The sequence below is a fragment of the Myiozetetes cayanensis genome, unplaced genomic scaffold (genome assembly GCF_022539395.1).
Source record: "Myiozetetes cayanensis isolate MyiCay16 unplaced genomic scaffold, myiCay2020 scf1, whole genome shotgun sequence".
Taxonomy (NCBI): domain Eukaryota; kingdom Metazoa; phylum Chordata; class Aves; order Passeriformes; family Tyrannidae; genus Myiozetetes; species Myiozetetes cayanensis.
Genome location: NW_026086604.1, coordinates 87,223,201 through 87,243,060, shown reverse-complemented (window position 1 = coordinate 87,243,060; position 19,860 = coordinate 87,223,201). Strand labels below are relative to the sequence as shown.

Here is a 19,860-nt window from a genome sequence, read left to right as displayed (position 1 = left end):
GCAACTACACGGTTGACTTCTCCACACAAATATACGACCCCCAGATCTCATGCCCGAGTGTTAACAAGCAACTCAATTTAAATGAAAAGTTTGAATATTTTTCCTGTGGACATCACTTTGCATTTATCTGCACTGAATTTCACTTGTCATTTTGCAATACGGTTGCACAGCAACCTAATGTCATTTTGAAATCCTTTGCATTTTCATCTGCATCTTCAGCTTCACCTCCCTGGATAACTCCATCAAATCGGCAACACTGCCATTCACTATGCCTGCTCTTTTCCCAGATCACTCAAGCAAACAGGAATCAACAGAGGCACATTTCTATTAACTGTAAAACAGCAGGCAGTGTTTGTCTGCTAAGGAGCAGATATTGACTGCAAAATGTGTAAATATCAGCTTCTCAATAAATTTACACACAAAAGATTTTTCTCCTGGGGTATGTTGGGAGAGTTGACTTGATAGTCTGTCTTTCTTCTTACTTCCAACCTGTCTTTAAAATCCAGCCTGTCCAAACAACATCATCCCTACACTACGCAGATCAAAGTGCCTTTGGATCATCACCTCCAAGCACCCTGCCCACTCCCTTCCTCACCAGCTCCTGCCAGTGCTGAAGCATCTTCATGTAGCATCCTTGTAATTGGACTGACTTTAACACACTGCTTAGGGCTTCTTCCAGCCTGAAGGGCAGTTGCCATTTCACGCTACTCGGTAAATCCCCTTTGAACAGGGCTGCAAAATCACACCTTCAAATTCAAAATTCCTCTTTACTATAACTAAACATTAAATACAAAGTCAAAAATTTTCATCAATATAACTAAGGTATCTCATTTTTTGCTCACTTGTTTTTCCGAGGACTTAGTAAGTTTTAAGTGTTACATGCTGTGTGAATGAAGTCCGACTGTCATAATGGTATCAGTGGGTCTTAGTGCTAAAGAACCAAAAACCTAAAAGTCCATTACTAACTTGTTATGCTAAACCTTGCTCTATGGACTTTGCAAGCTTACTTTTCCATAGTAATTTTCTATTTTTGCCCTGACTTTTCTCCATGCCGAATGAAATGTTACTAGCTGCAGCTTTAAAGTGAAAAACATCAACAGAAACTGGATTGACAAAATTAAAAATGCCTTTGAAAAACTAGTCAGTACAAGCTGATGTAGAACTAGGCATACCTGAAACACAAAACTTAAGCAAGTCACAAAGATATGATATTTTTCTTGTTAATGGCATGCTGCAGCCATGAACAGGGGCTTAGCCACTCTAAGAGGCTTACAAACAAAACAGCCCTAGGCAGTTCATGTTCTTTCTCAGGGCAAACACAAACTGCGGATGGAAAATATACATATTAAGTGAATACCTCATTTCAGTGACTTCGGTGATTTATTTTACTGTTCTCCTTTACCTGCTCCCATCCTCCTTCATGACCTGAGTCAAAAACTAGGTCTGGAGTTTTTGCACCACTGAGCACTTCGGTGTTCTCCACCCTATGTGCCATTCCTGTCAAAGACAGCGGGAGCCGGGATAAACCATTTCTCCAGAAACTGATCATGCCCTAGTTACAGGTAGACCCTAAGGAGAGCAAGGAAGTTGTGGGACAATTACCCTACATCATACAGATTTTCCCAGACATTCCAGAAGGTATGACTTGGGGAAGGAGGAGGCCAATCAGCATGCATGTTGGGAGGAAATCAGGCATGTCAGGGAGATGTTAGGTACCAAAAGGACAGTTCACATTATGATGAAGGGATAATTTCTGGTCACAACCACACATCAGCCTGCTAAGGCTGTGCTTGGCTTTAAGCACCCACCTAGCTACCCTGCAAACTGCATGAGCCATTTTCAAGCTCCCCTCTGCTTCTCTTCTTCTAGAAGATTTCTGCTTGGAGCAGGATTGTGCTGGTCCCAAGACACTTGTTAAAACCTGTCTCCACCACAGTTGGCTCTCGTCTCTCTCCTCCTCCATGCCTGCTCCGGCTGGTCCTGGAAGCCAAAAAGGGAGGCTGGCCCTAGGACCACCGCTGCTGCAGGCTCCCTGCTCCCGGTCCCACCTGCAGGCATGCTGCCCACCCTGGCTCACCTGTAAGGCCAGCAAAGTCCTTATTCCTGACCACTGCAAAAAGTCAAAATTGCTCAGATCATACAAATCCACTAAAAGGAAGCAGAGACAAAGAACTGAATTTATAGAGAAAACTGTGGAAGTAGAACAGTGAAATCATTAATGATGATTTTAAAATAGAGTCCTAACCAAAATTTGGGGGAGTGGTGAGGGTTCTTAAAATATTTGCCCTGGATGTTAATCAGCATCAAATCTGAAGGAAAAAACCCTGAAATGCTCTCTCCCCTCCTCTCCAAGAAATACAATAAATTCCTCCCCAACAAATAAAAGAAAATAGGCTGAAGTATCTTACTGGCATTCCTTTTTTTATTATCTCCAAGATACCCCTGGATCAGCTTTGAAAAAAATTTTCCGGAAAGTTGACACTGCAAATTTAGCTCTTTGATTTTTATACAGAAAAAAGCTAATTAGTATGAGAAGCTGAGAAGGTTTTGTTTAGTAAATAAAGAATAGGAAGGAAATATAGTAGTATGCAGATAGTTAAGTATATTATTCATATGCTATAAACTGTTTTGAAAAAAGGCAAAAAATCTCACATTCACTTCATCCTACAAGAAGTACAGTTCCTATTGCTATGGAACAGCAAAATAATATGAATTCTTAAAAAAAAAAAAAAAAACAAACAGTAAGTAAAAACTAAACCAGTCCAATACCTAGCCCCTTTCCCCTGTTTTTTAGGCTCAGTGGTGAAATTTTCTTTTTGTACTTGCAAGCTTAGGAAGATAATTAATGAGCTGCTTCTTATACACCTACAAAATGATGGTACTTTGCAATCTGAACATCACCCGAGTGTTTTTTCCTTTTTTATTTAGAATTCGTGCTCAATTTTGTGCTGTCTGATGGAAGATGAGGGGGTGGTGAGGAACACGGAGGAGAAAGCCACAGCAAGCTGCCACACACACCATCCCATCCTGTGTTTGGAACTGAATAATTCAGTCTGGAGGGAGCTCATTCCAACAGCAATGTGCCGAAGTGAGCATCTAGGGATTGCAAGTCCTCAAACAAATAATGGTTTTTTTGGCCTTAAACAAAAAGATTTCACACACCTCATGCCACAACAGAGTAGGAAGACTTACATGCAACTTTATTCAGTAATTTACAGTAAGATATTTTTTTAGTTTGTTTTGTTGGAACAATGACTTCTAGAAAATATGGTGGGTAGGAGAAGAAATTATTAGAATGTGCTATTTGACTAAAACAACGAAAATACAAACCCAGAATAATGTTCTGAAACTGCTTTTTGGGTTTGTTTTTAATAGGTTTGTTCAGACATTTCCTTGATAGCACTAAAATTAATGATGTAAGAAACAGCCACAAATTTCCCAAACTCTTCAGATTTTAAAGGGCATTTCCACTTCCCTCCCCACTCCCATATATACCCTGTTTATTTCAGTTTTAAATGTCTTACCTATTTACTGAAGTATTTTTCTCTCTCTTTTTTTAAACAGCTCAGCTAAAATAAATTCCTGTTGGAAGTTTCCAAATTTCCTGGCCCAGCAAGGGTAACTGAGGTAAAAATTGTGCATGGTTAATAAGAAAAATAACATTGGAAACTTCACATGCACAGAGGAGGGAGGGAAGGAGAAGAGAGAACAAGGCCAACTGGATGACCTCTCTTGTCTCTTTGATTTCTCTTCTCTGAGGAGGTTCATGGTGACTAGCAAACAACTGAGCCTCTCTGACTTAGGCACCTGGAGTTACCTTGAAGGAAAAGGTTTGGCCAACTTCTCACTAATGCTTGTAAGAGCCCTGCTAAACACCAGGAATGTTTCAACCAAACAAACAAAATCAGTGATTGCCTGCCAAAGAACAAGTGTGGCTTCCCTAAGACTTACTCTTTTCCACTTTTATCTTCTATTCACTTTGTTCATTTTTACAGACCATCACACAAAACTGCTGGAATGACTGGATTTTCCAGTGCAGAAAAGCCAGGAGCAGGGCTTGGTGCTCCTCAACTTCTCTCCAGTTTCCTCTCTCACCAATCCCTCCTATGCCAAGAATCACATCAGCAAGACCATCCTCCTCCCATCTCCTGCCACCAGATTCACCTGGAGCTGATATTTAAGGCTGTGTATGTTGAGCATCCACCAAATGCACATATCTGTTATGCCCCATGTGAACTGCAGTAGGTCAAAGTCTTCTGAAGGCTCCAACCTGGGGGAGACCTCAGGATGTGCACAGAGCTGAGACTATTTTTCTCTCTTTCTTTGTGGTTCTTAAAAGTAGAAGTAAATAGTTTGCTCTGTGTGGAAAAGGATGAAGGAAAAGGAAAGAAGACAGGAGAACAAAGGCAGGATAAAAGATACTAGAGTGGAAAAAAAAAAGAAGAAAATTATGAAGTACAATACAAGGCCAATAAACAGTGTCTACACTGTAGAAATGATGCACTAAAATGATTTGCTTGTTTTGTTTCCTGTGTCCTCGGGAAATGATAGATCAGTTCATACTTTGAGGAATCTACTTAGGAGAAATCACAGCAAGTGGGAAAATACTAAACACATGATTTCCTATTTCTTTTCCCTTTTAACAAAACATTGGACAATATTTTATCAGTGACTAAATTTAATTAAAATTAATTAAAATTAATTAACTCTTACAGCAGATGACCTGATGCTTTCATATCTTTGGTAGTCTTTCTGTACAGCTTCTCATCTTCTGTAGCTACAATTCATAATTACAAAAACTAAATAATCTCAGGTTAATTTTGATACAAGATTAACCAATTTCTTATAGATTGTCAGGTATTTGTCTTTTGGTTTCATGCTGTAGAATAAATTTTATGTATATAATACTTTCAAAGAAAAAACCTTAGAGATTAAAAACAACCAATCACATCCAAAAGTCAACAACACACCTCACACTCCACCAGTCATGTGAAGTTTATGGTTTAGGTGTTTAAATACTTTAGTTTTCATTTAACCAATTCAGTAATTACTTCCAACCATATTAAACTGTGACAGTTTTATTTTGGAGAACTTCCAGAAATTAAGTTCTGTTCAAATTGAATACTCAACCAGTATTCATTAACAACTCAAGACAGGATTCAGTAACAGAATCTGATCTTAACTACCCATTATCTACTGGATAAAATTTACACTTTTGCACTTGTGGTAGATGACCTTGAAGATTTTAGTGGCTGCAATTTTATTACCTCACATGCTACAGTAGACAAAAGATTTGGAAATTGTTACTCCAAATTTAGCACTAAAGTAGGGACAAACCCAGTGGTGCTCATGAGAAAACCCTGGAAAAGTTAGGATTGAAATCAGGAAAAACAGATACTGTTTTAAAAATCTTATCAGCATATAGTTCTGAGCATGCAACTAGTTTAATTTCTTAGCTTAATTCCCAGTTGAACTACAGTCTATCATATGGCACCTTAGGAGTTGCCGCCTCATAAGACAGCTGAAACAATGCAACCCAACCAGGACATTAGCAGCCTAAATTGTGGACTATGGAAAAGTGTTTGTACCTGGAATGCTGTGTTACAAGAATGCTAAGGCAAAAAGCCATAATCAAAGCACTGAAATACAGAAAGAAGGAAATAGGTTGAATCCCCGTATCTGTTTAAACTACTCATAACATGGAATTTATGATGTTTAGGTTTATGGCACTGAGGAGCTGACCTGCAGGTCTTGATGACTCTCTGAGAACAACCACAAAGCACACAAGATTTATTCCTGGGCACGTTGCTGATATATTTTTTTAATTCCTTGTGGGAGGTGACAATATTTGCAGATAAAATATTGGGCTGCTTCAGGAAAAGTATAGACAATAATAATACAATTAGTTCAGAAACAGAAGAAGTTCAAAAAGCAATACAAATACTTAGGAGCCTGCAGATGATTCCCAACGAGGAGAGTCTAAAAGTTTATAGCAGTTTAATTTACAGAGAGGTGAGGAATATTTGACATAATAAGGGTATATTAAACAATAAATGTTATAGGGAAGGTCAAACTGAACATTAGTGGGAAAAAAAACCCACCAAACTGGAACTTCGTAACACTTACTTCAAATATCATGTTGTAGGTCTTAGGAGCTGAATGTCTCAACAATTCTGTGTTAGCAATTTATCTCAGCTCTCATTTCCTCCCTGCTTTCAGGCAGATATTTAAAATACATGTGTTTAAGATTTAGCTTTCCTACTGCAAATGAATTCATTGATCTATTCTGTTGGAGAAACACTTTTAAACACAGTGAGAAAGGAGCTTTTGAGCTTCTGTCATGAAGCACTGAAGCTGCATACTGGAGAATCTCAGCACACACTTTATTAGGAAGAACACATCCTGGTAAGGGCAAACAGATAACGTTCTGGAGGGAGATCAGGTGTGATTTTCAGAATACCACCCAGCTGCTAATTGCACTGCTTTAAAGGTTTAAAAAACCCACAAAACAAAACAACGTGGTCCATGGATGGTTCTTGCAAAATTGCCCACTGAACCACTTGTTATTCTCCCTCAGAAACACATTGCAGGGGCCACTTCAAGATAGGATCCTGATGAATAACTCTGGGTTTTTTTAAAGAAATAAGGAAAGAGTTAAAAATAATTCTGGTTGCTTTAGAAACTGACATCCTTTGTTTTGGTTGAAGTGAAATACCATTACATGCATGCAATACCCTTTAAACTTGCCACTGTTCCAACAATAACTAAAGCTATTCTAAGAAACTTACCACCCAAAAGGAGATCACCACAGAATTACAGTAAGTTTGTCGATGTGAAGCTGGAGTTTATTTGCAATATTACCAAAAATGCTCAGCCAAGCCTAGCTCAGAGTGACCTGACTGTAACCAGCAAAACATGACAGTGACTCGCTGCTCACAGACTCCACCAAAACCACAGTGATCAAACAGCAAAAAGGGCTTTGCTACTTTCAACAGCAGCTTGCAGCTAACTGTATTTGCAGCAAATGTGATACTCAGCCCAAATAACTAAGATGACATTTTTAACACAAGAAAATTAAAATACTAGAATTTAATGATGAAGCTAACACCACGTGGTTTTATTATGCATTTTAGCTTTCCTATTGCATTTCACCCAAATCACAACCTTTTAAACTGCTTAACTCACGCTCTCTTGTTTACTGATACAGGCACTTCAGTTATAGTCAGAAGCACGCCTGACCACTGACCCTTCAGTATTTCTTTTAAACAACAACAACTTTTAAACTTGTAAGCTGCTTGAAGTTGGCACCATTTTATTTAAAACCATCTCAATTTAATTCAAGCGCAGAAAGGAATTTTTGTTTTGCAATTTTTTAGCTTCCACGAACCTGTTCCCAAGCCCGTCCATGCTAAGTCATCTTCCTCACTCTCCCTTCCACCTGCCCTAAGTCCCAACAGCTATGCTGATGGCCTACAAGAAAACAAACCTCCTCTTTTGACGTTTGTCCCTGCCCAAATGAACCTCAAGCACCACTTTGAACCAAGCTAGCAAAACGTTTTCAAGTAATATATTGAAACACAGTGATGTTACAGTAATAGGCACCTATATACAGTATATGATGCTACATGTAACAATATATGTGACCTGACTTTTAACTCTTGTGATCTGAGTCTATCAGAACATTTTGGAGATTGTTTTGACTCAAACTAAAATTAAAAACATTGATAGGAAAAACGAAGCTCAATAGTTTGCAAACTAAGCTGCCATCTCTCCCTCTACATATGCGTATGAATGTACACTTTCTTAAGGATGCATAATTAACTGCAAGAAAACAGTTCTCGGAAACCAGAAAGATAAAGTATTTATATCAAAAGCTGAATCTTTCTCACTCTATCTGCACAAATAAACCCACTGAAGTTGCCAGCTTTGTCAAACTGAGCAAGATTAGGTTCTAAACATAAATCAATTTGAGCAGTCAAAAACCTACAAGAAGTACTGAAGTGGTTTTCAAATTCCTTGTAGATTTTTACAAATTAAAAGTCATTAACTTAGTCTGTGGAAACAAATCTAGTTTTTCCTAATGCAAGACACCATTGCTATCACATTTCTATTAGGGACATTTAAAAACTGAATAAAATTATATTTCTAGATAGTATTGCAAGGGTGGTGTAAGGATGGGGAATAGGTGGTGGTCAGTCAGATCTGTGTTGTTCTGATTTGGTTTGATTTTGCTAGAGTTTTTTGGGGTTGGTTTTCTTGGTTGTGTGGTTTGGGGTTTTTTTTTTTGCTTCCAAATTTTGCTATTTATTTATAGCTTTAAAAGTCAGCAAAGTGACTTGATTTGCGAGAAGCACTACAATCAGACAGATCTAAGATAAAAATAAAACTCATTATCTATAAGGTTGCTCTCAAAAGTCAGCTATCACACTGGCATCACAAGAAATTAATTCATCAGTATATTTTTGACAAGCACATTTTTTTTCTCTGAAAGGTCATTTTTCTAAATTAAGCAAAGTATTAAATATCTTTGCTGTTCTGTCACACATCTCAAACTTAACTCATGAAGTGTTTTCACAGTAAAATCCAATTACATTTGAAATAAACATATGAAATAAAGTTTCACATGCATTTAGATTTGACATTTGTACCATAAGCAATGTAAGCAAACAGTAAGGCCTGTTAGTACATTTTATAAACTACAGTAATGGAAAATGTGCTTACTTAGTAAGTACAGTACAGCCCAGTTTTGCCCAGAAAGTGTCCTTCTTTTAGAACTCCCCTAAATGCACATTGTTAAGCTCAAGAGGTAGATCTGGACATCACTGTCCACTGTGTTGCCTGTTTAGGATTTGGAATCATAGAATAGTCTGGGTTGGAAAGGACCTTCAAAGGTCATCTAGTCCAATTCCCTGCAAAGAGCAGGGACATATTCATCTAGATCAGCTTGCTCAGAGCTCTGTCCAACCTGACCTTGGCTGTTCCCTGGGATGGGGCATCTACCACCTCTCTGGGCAACCTGTTCCAATGTCTCACCACCCTCACAGTAAAGAATTTCTTCCTTATATCTAATCTACACCCACCCTCTTTCAGTTTAAAGCCATTATCCCCTGTCCTATCACTACACGCCCTTGTAAAAAGTCCCTCACAATCTGTGTGAGTCGTTCTTACTGAACTAGGAAACCCAGACCGATATCCTACACACCGTGCTCTGCTGCATGCTGACTCTGCCTCCCTCCACATTTGTTTCTGACTCCTATCCTGCCTCCAGAAGGTGCTTTGCTGGGCTGTTTCAACCGGCAGTGGTGAAGCCTTGTGATGAACTATGGAAAATACCCACCTCTCCCACGTTAGAAAAGGAAACTTACCCGTAACACCAACAAGAAAAAGCAGCTCCACAGGATAAAACCCCGGGATCCTCTGGTGCCAAGCAGCCATGCCAAAGATAACTTCTCTTTGTGAATAAATACAGTGCAGAGGATAAAGATCCTTCCCTGCTTTTGCACCTACTGGAGTTCCTCTGAGACAAGGAAGATTTTCTGCAGCGCCTGCCTTCCTGGCAGGCGAGGGTTACAGGAGTGTCTTCGCTTATGTAAGTGCGTTTCTTGAGTACACAATTACCCAACACACCCAAGGCACTCCAAGGCTTTTTTTTTAAAGAAAAATCAGTTCCTTTCCAGCTGGAACATTTTTGTTTATTCAGACTTAAGTCTGGAAGTGAAGCCACAGAAGCGCTCCGAATGTGGTGCACCGAGACCTTCAGTTTCCAAATAAAGGAGACATTAATTTCATGTTAGTGCAACTCTCTCCCTATATACTGGAACGTAGGCTGATATCCAGACTTGCAAGAGACCTCGGCATTCACAAGAACCTCCTCCATTTTCACCTGTGCACCTTTTTCCTCCTACAGAAGGTCATCAAGTATCTGCTGAAGTTCCTCCCAAAGCCACAGAAGACAGCTACCTACGCCAGCAAGCCCCACCACCAGGAACAAATGCCTTTTCTGCCATTTCAAAGCAGCATGCAATATGTGACCGGTTCTTCCTAAATTAAACACTTCAACTCATTTTGCAAGAGAAAGACGGCAGCAAAGAGCAGGATATGAACAATCAAGAGAGTATTTGCCCATGAAAAGGCAAAGAGACTTTGTGTGGGGAGATAACTGCAATTGCTTACCTGAAGTAACATCTAGGAAATCTAACCCTGTATTTGAAAGGCGACCAGTGAAATCAAGTGTAGGTTTGTCAGGTAGCACATGCACAGACTGCAAGAGTCTTATTATAAGGATTTGTACCTGCTAGTTTCCTTAAAATACCTTCTCCCTCCTGAACATGTCTTCAGCTAAAAGCCATTCAAAAACTGTGGAAAGCTTCCCTTTGGGCACACATTCTGTGTAGGTACCAGTCACATCCATCATCAGTAGGTCTGTGCCAGGCAGAGTGCAGAGATCTCTGATCATGTGTAAGTAGGAATGAGTCTTTTAAACTGGCAACCTTGGTAGCTAAAAGCATGAAGGAATCCAAGTCACTTTGATGCTGATGCAGGATTTTAATCACATAGGTAGGTTTTTAATCACACAGGTCTGAAGGAGACAAGGAGAAATCACTGGTGCTCTTATTATGGTCTGCCAGTGAAGCATTAGGACCCTATTTAGTGATCAGTGTGCTAGACACACATAAAAGGGAGAAAAAAAAAACAGTTAGTACCCTTCTCCCAAAAAGTTTAACTTGTATATACACTCGTAAAAAATACTGATTCTATTTCACAAGCATTACAGGTTCCCAAAATCCATACCTCTGCTCAAGGTCCTAAACATCCTGACAAAGTCACTGTGTCTGTTCAGGTATCATTCGTTCTTTCACCCAAAACACCATTTTTAATCATTTAATACAAAGCAAAATAGAGGAACTTCACAACTATAGCGGGTTTGGAGGTACTGTAGAATTTCCTTGATTTGTTGCTATGTTACACCTGAATACAGCTGAGAAGTGTGGAAAAACGAAGTGTCATGCCAGGAGAAAGGAAGATGCAAAACATAATCGACCTGCAGCATGCTCTTCACCATGTCCTTCCCCAGCCATCGAGGGCTTTGGAAGAGTGGGTAGATAAGCCAAGCTCTCCAGGTGGCCCTTGAGGTTGGTGGTGATACCCTGACAGCTGCACATCACCACCAGGACTGCTGCAGAGATGGAGGCAGAGAGGGGCATTTCCACCACTGGCCACCACCTCAGCTGCAGATACCTCCAAAATATTGACATCAAGTTGAAAAGATGTTGACAAATATTTGCCCTTGTAATTATTTCAAGTGGAAGAAAAAGGTTAAGCTGTCTGAGGGAAATTAAACATTTTAATAGGAACAAGGACAAATAAGAAGTTGCCAGGATATGAAAATGTAACCTCTGTAAAACTGTTTGCGTTTTGATCTATGCAACCAACAAAGATACAGTGAAAATAACCATGCTACACTCTGCTTGAATGCTGTTGACATAAGATCTATGGGAGAGAAAATAAAAAGTAAATAACCAATCAGCCAGTTGTTACACTGCTGATTGCTGAAGATACACAGCAGGAAATGATACATCCCGTCTCATACAATTCAACAAGACTTAGCCAGAGCAACCCAAACTTTTATTTGTAATATTTCTATTCTAGCTCAGATTTGAGATGGCTGGCCACATTAATTTGCAATTTTTTGCCCTATACCACGTCTAATTTATATTTAAGAAGTAAAAGTTGAAAACAAACAGTGCAATAGTAAAGCTTCCCCAAGGCATAAGGCCAAGGAAAACCTGAAGGCTTCAGTAAACTGCACTAGCAAACATATTTTGGAAATACCTTATACAGGCCAGTAAAAATCTCTGTACTGTATTATCAAAGGGGCTTTAAGTATTATACTGCAAATCCTGTGTAACAAGAAGCAGATCAAGCATATCAATCCATATGCTATCCTGTAAAAATCCCCTTATAAAAAACAGGTTTTAAGAAAACAGGTTGTCATTAAATGTCAATTGGAGATTAAAATGCATTATATGGCATATTATCCTCACATTTATCCCCAAAACAAGTAATACATATCCATAGAACCAGAGCAAAGTAACTTGAAACACATTATGGTTGGGAAATGCAATGGAGACTTCCTAAGACCAGTCAATAATGAGACTCTCATTAGGACATTCCAGTGTTCAGAAGTTCTAAATGCAATGGTCATTTCTCCCATTCTGATACTACCTAAGGACACAGTTATCATTATTTAGCTGTAGTAGTTTGACTTATTTTCTATAGTTTGAAGTGGCCTATGTTGGGCTGATACATATCTGCCCCAGAAAAACTGTAGGCTCCATTGAGGATTAAAAGATGATGTTGTCAGAGGGAATGTGCTGAAGAAAACTTTCCTGCCAGAAATCCAGTAAGTTTTACATTACAAAATATTTTCTAGAATGGCCAGTTTCATATTTTCCTAAAAAATAAAAAACTTCAGCAAACAACCAAAAAACATTTATCCAAATCTTTCTTTCAAGTTTTTTATTAATGTAAACTAGAAGCCATGCAGAACTTGAAAAGCTGAATTCAATACAAAGTCTTTAAAATTTATAAAAATGAAACTTGGATTTTATCATATTTTAATTTCAGAAAAATTACAGGAATGTGACAAGTTTTGAATTTTCTGACATTTTAGCTTTTGTTGTTTTTCCCCATTAAATACAAGTTATAAAGGAAAACAAAGTCACACTTCTAAAAATAATGTCAACAATGACCTATGAATCTAATTTCAATGAGCTTTAATTGCAGATGTTTGAGTAGAGTGCAAATCTGAAGGTCATCTGACATACCCACAAGGAATGGTTTGGCACACATTTTTAAGTGTGGATTTAATATCTATTGTTTATTCCAATCTATGAACAAAATTTACTACCTCTTTCTGGGGACTCATTCTGTAAATACTCCTGTTTTAAGTAATTTCAATAGGGATATGTTTTGCTTTTTGCACTAACAACACTGTAGCCATTGTAAAGCTAAAAACAATTATGGATCTCAAAATGCTGGTCTCTTCCTTTTCCATGTGTCCCCTACAATGGTAAGCAGGTACAGGTGAATATCTCACAGGGAATAAATTAAGTGAAGCTGATATGCCTTCCTCAGCCCCATGCTCCAAACTCAGGTGAATATTTGACTGTCCCACCAAAACACTTCCAACAGAGGACTTCGGAAAAAGAGACCAAACTCTGAATTTAAACACCTTAAGAGCAGTAAAAAGCATTCAGACCATGCTCAGGCTGACTATAAAGCTCTGAAGGACTTCAAGAGAGCCAGAATTTCATCTTTCAATTTTCTTAGGAAACCAAAACTTCCTGGCACAACCCCACAACATCCACCTATCCGTGGGAACTCCCTTGTTATGACTTCTATTCCCCTGTGGCAAGCACCTCTGCAAACCAGCCAAATCTCACACAAAGGTTCACTTCTCTGTCGCACCTGTGGAATCCCAGGGTGTAGATGAAAGTGAGGACTGACTGCCTTGGAAAGCATCCAGGCACAGAGCAATAAAAAAAGCAGGCAGCAAGACGCCTACCAGCAGCACAAAATTTCCTCTTCTATGGCAAGCGGGAAAAGGGAAGGGGATTCTTGGTTTTAACCATGGGGAGGCAGAGAATATGTGGGATGATGACAGAGAGGTGAGGATGAAACAACACAGGGAATTACTTACCAGGGGGAAGTCTGGTCTCAGGGTTAAGGAACTTGTCATGGGATATGCGAGTTTGATATTGGCACCCACCATAATCTCTTTGTGCCTTATAGCTCCAGACCACAAAACATTTCCATGCTCCAAGGATGGAGTGTGACAAGATGATGGCAGAGGGAATAATATCTTTTATTGGAAAGATGATTATATTTCTAAGGAACACAGTGGCTGCACATATGAAGTCTTACAGAGATATATGGTTATGTTATTGCCAGCTACTTACACAGAACATACTCTAGAATTAGCCCCTTAGATGCCCTCCTAAGCGTATCTTCTCATTTACTGGTACCTGTTCCAATGACACAAAAATTTAAAGGCAGCTTGATTTGCTGCTATTTCATAGAATCATAGGATTGTCTGGGTTGGAAGGGACCTCAAAGATTATTTAGTTCCAACTCCCCTGCCATGGACTGGGACAACTTCCACTAGACCAGGGTGCTCAAAGTCCCATCCAACCTGGCCTTCAACACTTCCAAGGATAGGGCATCCACAGCTTCTCTGGGCAAGCTGTGTCAGTGTCTCATTACATATTGCTATTGCAGCCAAGGGTGGCCACAAATCCCTCTTGCCCTTACACATTCTGACAGGTAGTATTAAATAGTGAGACTGAAGACTTCAAAAATAGCCAATGAGTCAAAGCAGCCAACCACAGCTCTCTTTAACCAGCCTGGTTTTCAGCAAGCAGCTTTCTGACAATCAGACCCTATGGGATTATTTCAGAGAGGGCCCACACAAAGCTACAGCTAAAACCCTTCTGCAGAAACACAACTGAGTTCTGTATATGTCTCTGAAATACAATGTAAGCCAATTATTTTATGGTCAATGCAAAATAAGAGTAGTTAGAAAGTAGCCTCTTCTTCCAACTTGTAGCAATTAATTTTAAAAGCAAGAATCTTCATAATATAGTTGAGAATTTTCTAATTACATTGGTGATAAGTTTTAACTAATTAATTTTCCCACAGAAACTGAAGGTAGAACTCTTGCCAATTTAAACAGCATTCACCTAACTCAACTTCCAGCTGCTCCCAACAATCACACTCATAACTCCTAGGTGAGGTAACACCCGTTTCAATCTTTCAGAAAATGATCTTTAAAGATAAAAATTATTATTAAGTAATAAAACCATGATGATAAAGACATATAATAAAGCACTGGTGTTCAACCAGAATAAAATCTTCCTGTGCTCAGCATGAACTGGTTTATGACCATATACTTTATAGCATACAAACCCCAACAGAAAAGACTGAAACAGTATGGTACACATGTACAGTGTCTCAAATGGACACTTAGACCACATCAAGAGAAACCCATGTGGGTCTTTAAAACCATCTCCACCTCCCACCTGACGTTTCACCTCTGGCTGGACCAGCAAAATGATCTTCGATAAGATCCAAAAGCCTTATCCCTGCTCCCTCATCTCCCTGTACTACCCACTTTCTAGATGAAAGGCAACTTGCAAAGGTTTAGCATCACTTTTGGTAAAACACGCTACATGAACTTGCACTGTTAGGCTTATTATCACAAAAAGACTTCCAAATATATTAGTGGAAACTTTTGTGCTTGGGTGTTCTTCTGGAGTCTCCCTCTAAATAAACTCCATGGTTGAGTTATAGGCACCTTCTCGATGTCTTTTCACAATACAAACAGGATTGGATGAAGCAACATTAACAGCTGATACTTCAGTAATGCACCATGTGCTGTCATCTATCAACTCCAGGGCCATCAGCACTGCTGGGGTTTATAATCAAATCATAGTACATAACAGACAAAGGAGCAAAAATTCTTCTTAATTTAAAACGTCATTAATTCCATTATAATTGTATTGACTGCAGTAAAGGTCTGCCACTTTTAAATGGTGCCCAAATACGTAATTCCCTATGACAAGCATACATATACTGAAATAAAGATACAGAAATAAACTGACACTAGTTCCATGTCAGGGAAGTGAAAATATCTGAAAGGCAGTTCTGCACAACACCGATTAAGATGACTCATAAATCCAGGGAACTTCAGAAAGGCTCCAGAAGTGAAGCAGATGACATGGCATGTCTCACTTCCTTCAAGAAGGAAGCATTTACTGAAACCCTACCCTGTCAAAGGTAGCTGTGAAAAAAGCAATTAATGCTTTCAACTGCATTGCCCAGCCAAAATAATTTTAAGGTCCAGTTCCATCCATCTTCATTTGTTTATAATTTTGCCAAGGTAACTGTGATTAATTTATCAAGTTTCAGGCTGAACTACTTTGGGGTCAGGGGAGATGGGAGGAAAAGAAAAGCTAATGCCAAGTCATGTGTCTCCCTTAGAAGCCTAAATAAATAACTGCTGGTGATGCCGAACAATACTGCATTTTAAAAAAAACAAGACACAAATCCCTGTAGCTGAAACAACCAAAACATAAGTTACTTCATTTCTTGGAAAGGAGCTGTCAGTATGAACAATCACATGCAAAACCAGCTGAATTACACAGAAAAAAACCCTCACTGTACTCTTTACTTCTAGAAATACAGCAGAAGCAATATTTCCAGTTCCTGAAAAGAACAGCTGTAAGTTAGTCCAGGGGCAACCAAGGATGTCTAAAAATAAGCAAAGTTCTCATATCCAAAGACTTCCAGTTCCCTGAGCAAACAACAATTGCTCATACTAAAAGACAACACTGACAGTTCTGCAGGCTGCTTCAACAGGTACCAGGCCTGCTTTGCTAAATAAACACTCCCAACAACAAAAGTATCTAGCAAATTCCCCATGGGAAGTTTCAAAACCAGAAGCCACCAGAAATGGCTGCAGGCATATCTGCTGCCCTCCAGGCACCCCTGCTTCCCAGCCGGGGGACCCAGGTGCTCAGAAACTGGTTCTCAGCTCCTTCCTGCACCGCCTGGAGTGAGCTGAACTGCTGCATAACCTTGCCGCAATAAATCCCAGCTCCTGGCTCCCTGTGCTGCCCCTGTGCTCCCACGGTTCAGTATGACTGTACTGTTCACTTTCATGCGATGCCAGCTCCGACTTCTGCATTTTTAGAATATCAGGATGCATGCACATAAGGTAGCAGGTAAGATTGGCTAACTAAAGCAACAACCCTCTTCTGGGATTATTTTGGGAAACTGGTTTGGTTGTGAACTTTTTGGGTTCCAAGTACAACTGGGAAATAAAGGTCTTGTCACAGCTGTAAAACCCACTGGTAAAGCTACACTACAGCTTTGCCTGTGTATATACCAATGTCCTCACTTCAACGCTTTAAAGTTCTTACAGTCCATTTCTGTCTTTTTCATACAAACAATATTTGCAGAACATTATTATAGCCTTGAAGCTAATAACTATTTTAGAGCAATTCCAGTACAATCAAAAGCTTTTACTAGCTGTGTATGTAACAGTGTATTAACCCCCACCAATACCTTTTAGGAATTCATAACTGTAGTGCACAAAAAAGAACAAGCTCTCTTCTTTGTGAGAGTTTGTTAATATGGTAAGTGCAAAAGCCGTCTCGATTCAGAAGACTGGCTTTCAAAGCAAACATGCTTAACCTGCAGTTTCAGTCATGGAAGAAATTACTCAATTAATTGCAGGCAACAAAAACAACAGGGTTATAACTAATGTACAGTAAATGCTCTGTGGGTGTAATGCAAGCTCATTTCCCAGTAGTGTACTCTCTTACATCCTAACACATTTCTTTATCCCACTGCTATAAAACCGTTTAAGAATGTTGAATTCACTTAAGATTTTTTTCCCCAAACACATCTGTTTTCTGGCAATGGATATTATTATTAACCCAAGTAGAGTTTGTTCTCTTAAGAAACATGTTTACAACACAGTAACTTGCAGTCCAGTATTTTTCATATTCTTTTCTAGACTAGACATCATCTTTTCCAAACTTAAACATCAGAATTTCTAAAGTTTTTGTCTGCACTGACGACATCCTTGCAGTGACAAGAGAGCACAGTAACAGGGCTCAATAAATTCCCATCTGCTTCCAGGAATTCCAGCAGCCAAAGAGTAGCAAGAAGATCAAAAGCACAAGAAGACCCCACCAGTGTTGGCTGCTCCCATTCTGACACTAAGGAAGAGACAGTGTAAAACACTAATAATAATTAAAGATAACAGAAAGAAAACTTACCCAAGCAGACAGTGATGCCTTCTTCTGTCATTCCTTCCACTCATGTAAAAGACATTTGTCAATTATTTGATCTAGGCTCGATATCAGCATAGGGCTGATATTTGGACTCGCTGCTTAGAGATTCTCAGGATGTGTTTATTGTGACTGACTGACAGTGACTGACAAATAAAACGCTGACAACTAACCGCAATAATAAAACATGCAGATGAAAGTAAAAAGAATCCCCTTCTAGCACCTGCCAGGCAGTTCTTGGCAGGCACTAGTAATGTTCACAAACACGGATGCCTCCCATTTCCATTAAGGCCAATTCCTCAAACCCACTTCCCTCAAGCCTTGCGATATTTTCCTCATCCTAGCCCCCATGTGAACGCATCTAATCCTCTTACCCGGTGAGCCACCCCCGACTCCCTCCCCAGCTTTATTTTATTTAAAACGATGCCTACAAGAGTGCGGGGCCGCCCGCCGGGTCAGCCCTCCCCCACTCCCGGGACACCTGGGCGACCCTGACACATCACGTTAGGCGCAGCGGAGTGCCGGGTTAAGACGTAATCTCTCCCTCTCCCCGCGGCTTACGGATCCCAGGAATCCTCCCCCGCTATCTCTCCATGGCAACGGCAGCCACCGGGAAGACGGCGGGGCCGCCGCTTACGCAAGAGGAGCGCGCCCGGCCCTGCCGGCAGGATGGGCCCCCGCGGGAGAGCCGGGAGCAGCCTGCGGGCCCCGCGTGTCCCCGGTGCTCTTCGGATTCGGGGTGCTGTCTGCCTTGGGCTCTGTAGTTTCGTTGGTTTGAGGTGGTTTTTTCCCCCTTTTTCTTTTTCCTTCCGTTTTTTTACCTTTGCCTTTTTTTCCTCTCCTTTCCCCCCACCCCCAATTTAACTTTTTTCTTTTTTCCTTTGATATTTTTCTTTCCCCCTTTTTACTTCTTTCCCCCTTTTTCACTTTTATTTTTTTAAAAAAACTTTTCCCCCCATTTTATTGCTTTCCTTTTCCCCCTTTTTTAATTTTGTTTTCCTTTATTCTTGTTTCCCTTTTTTCTTATTTTTTTCCTTTGTACTCCTGTTTTCTTCCTCCTTTTTCTCCCCATTTTCTCCTATTTTATTTCGTTTTCCTTTACCCTCTCTTTTCTTGTATCTCCTATTTTTCTTCTCTCCCCCCCCCCATTTTTCTCCTTCCCTTTTTTTTTTTTTTTCCCCCTTCCCCCCATTTTTATAGGATTGGTTTGTTGGGTTTTTCTTCTTTTCTTTTTTTTTTTTTTTGCATTTCTGACAGCCAACCAAGAACCAGCTGGTGCAGATTTAACTCGCTCCAATCCCATCTCCCATCATGGAAAACTGACCACAGCAAAGCCTTTGGAGAACACGCAATTCCCATTCCTACTTCCCCGGGAATGGGCACAGCAGAAAAAGGTTGCGCCTTTAAGTTCTTCAAATTAATAACCCTGGGAAGGGCAGAGAGCCGGCAGATGAAAGGCAAGGTACAGACTTTGATCGTGCAATCGGAGCCATGGGGGCAGGCGCCCCAGCCTATGTGGAGCACCCCTGAAGGTCAGGCTGGGCTGATCAGGTTGCAGCAAGAGAGCCGTAGAAAGCAGGCCAAACGGAGGTGGAAAAATCTATACACCCCAATATCTGCCAAGAGATGAAAGAAAAGTTTGCCTCTGATGCTGGGATTTATGATAAAGGTAAATGGAGCCGTAATCTAACACTTGCCAAGATGCTTAAGTCTTCCTTCAGGAAAACACTTAAGCATGTGCTTAAACCCATTACTATTCAGGGCAGCCCATAAGCGTTTACTGAGGGTTAAGCACAATGTTCTTACAGGGAGCCCTTAAGTACTGTGCTGATTAAGGTGGGGTTTTTTTTCTTCTAAATCCGAGCCGCAAAATGAATTGCCCTCATTATATTTTAATATCATCTCTGTCTTCTTTCAAATTAAGCCAGAGAATGCAAACAGAAAGTAAGTCTTATTTTACATTAAGAGGATAAAACCCAACATTACATTGTCGTGTTTTGTT

General features: G+C 39.9%; 1 protein-coding gene across 10 annotated transcripts in view; it reads right to left on the bottom strand.

Annotated features, from left to right (window-relative positions):
• Positions 1-19,860, bottom strand: part of HIVEP1 (HIVEP zinc finger 1) — a 128,977-nt gene that overhangs the window by 68,241 nt on the left and 40,876 nt on the right. For 2 of the 10 annotated variants that reach the window (XM_050307009.1, XM_050307091.1), the window contains exon 1: positions 9,366-9,551. The exons of 4 other annotated variants lie outside the window; for them this stretch is intronic. In XM_050307009.1, coding sequence (XP_050162966.1) covers positions 9,366-9,435 — 70 coding nt within the window. In that variant the 5' untranslated portion in view covers positions 9,436-9,551. Of the gene's footprint in view, positions 1-9,365; positions 9,555-17,846; positions 18,660-19,860 lie in introns of those variants that run through there. 4 more of the 10 variants (XM_050306927.1, XM_050307171.1, XM_050307254.1 and 1 more) reach the window with 4 other exon arrangements.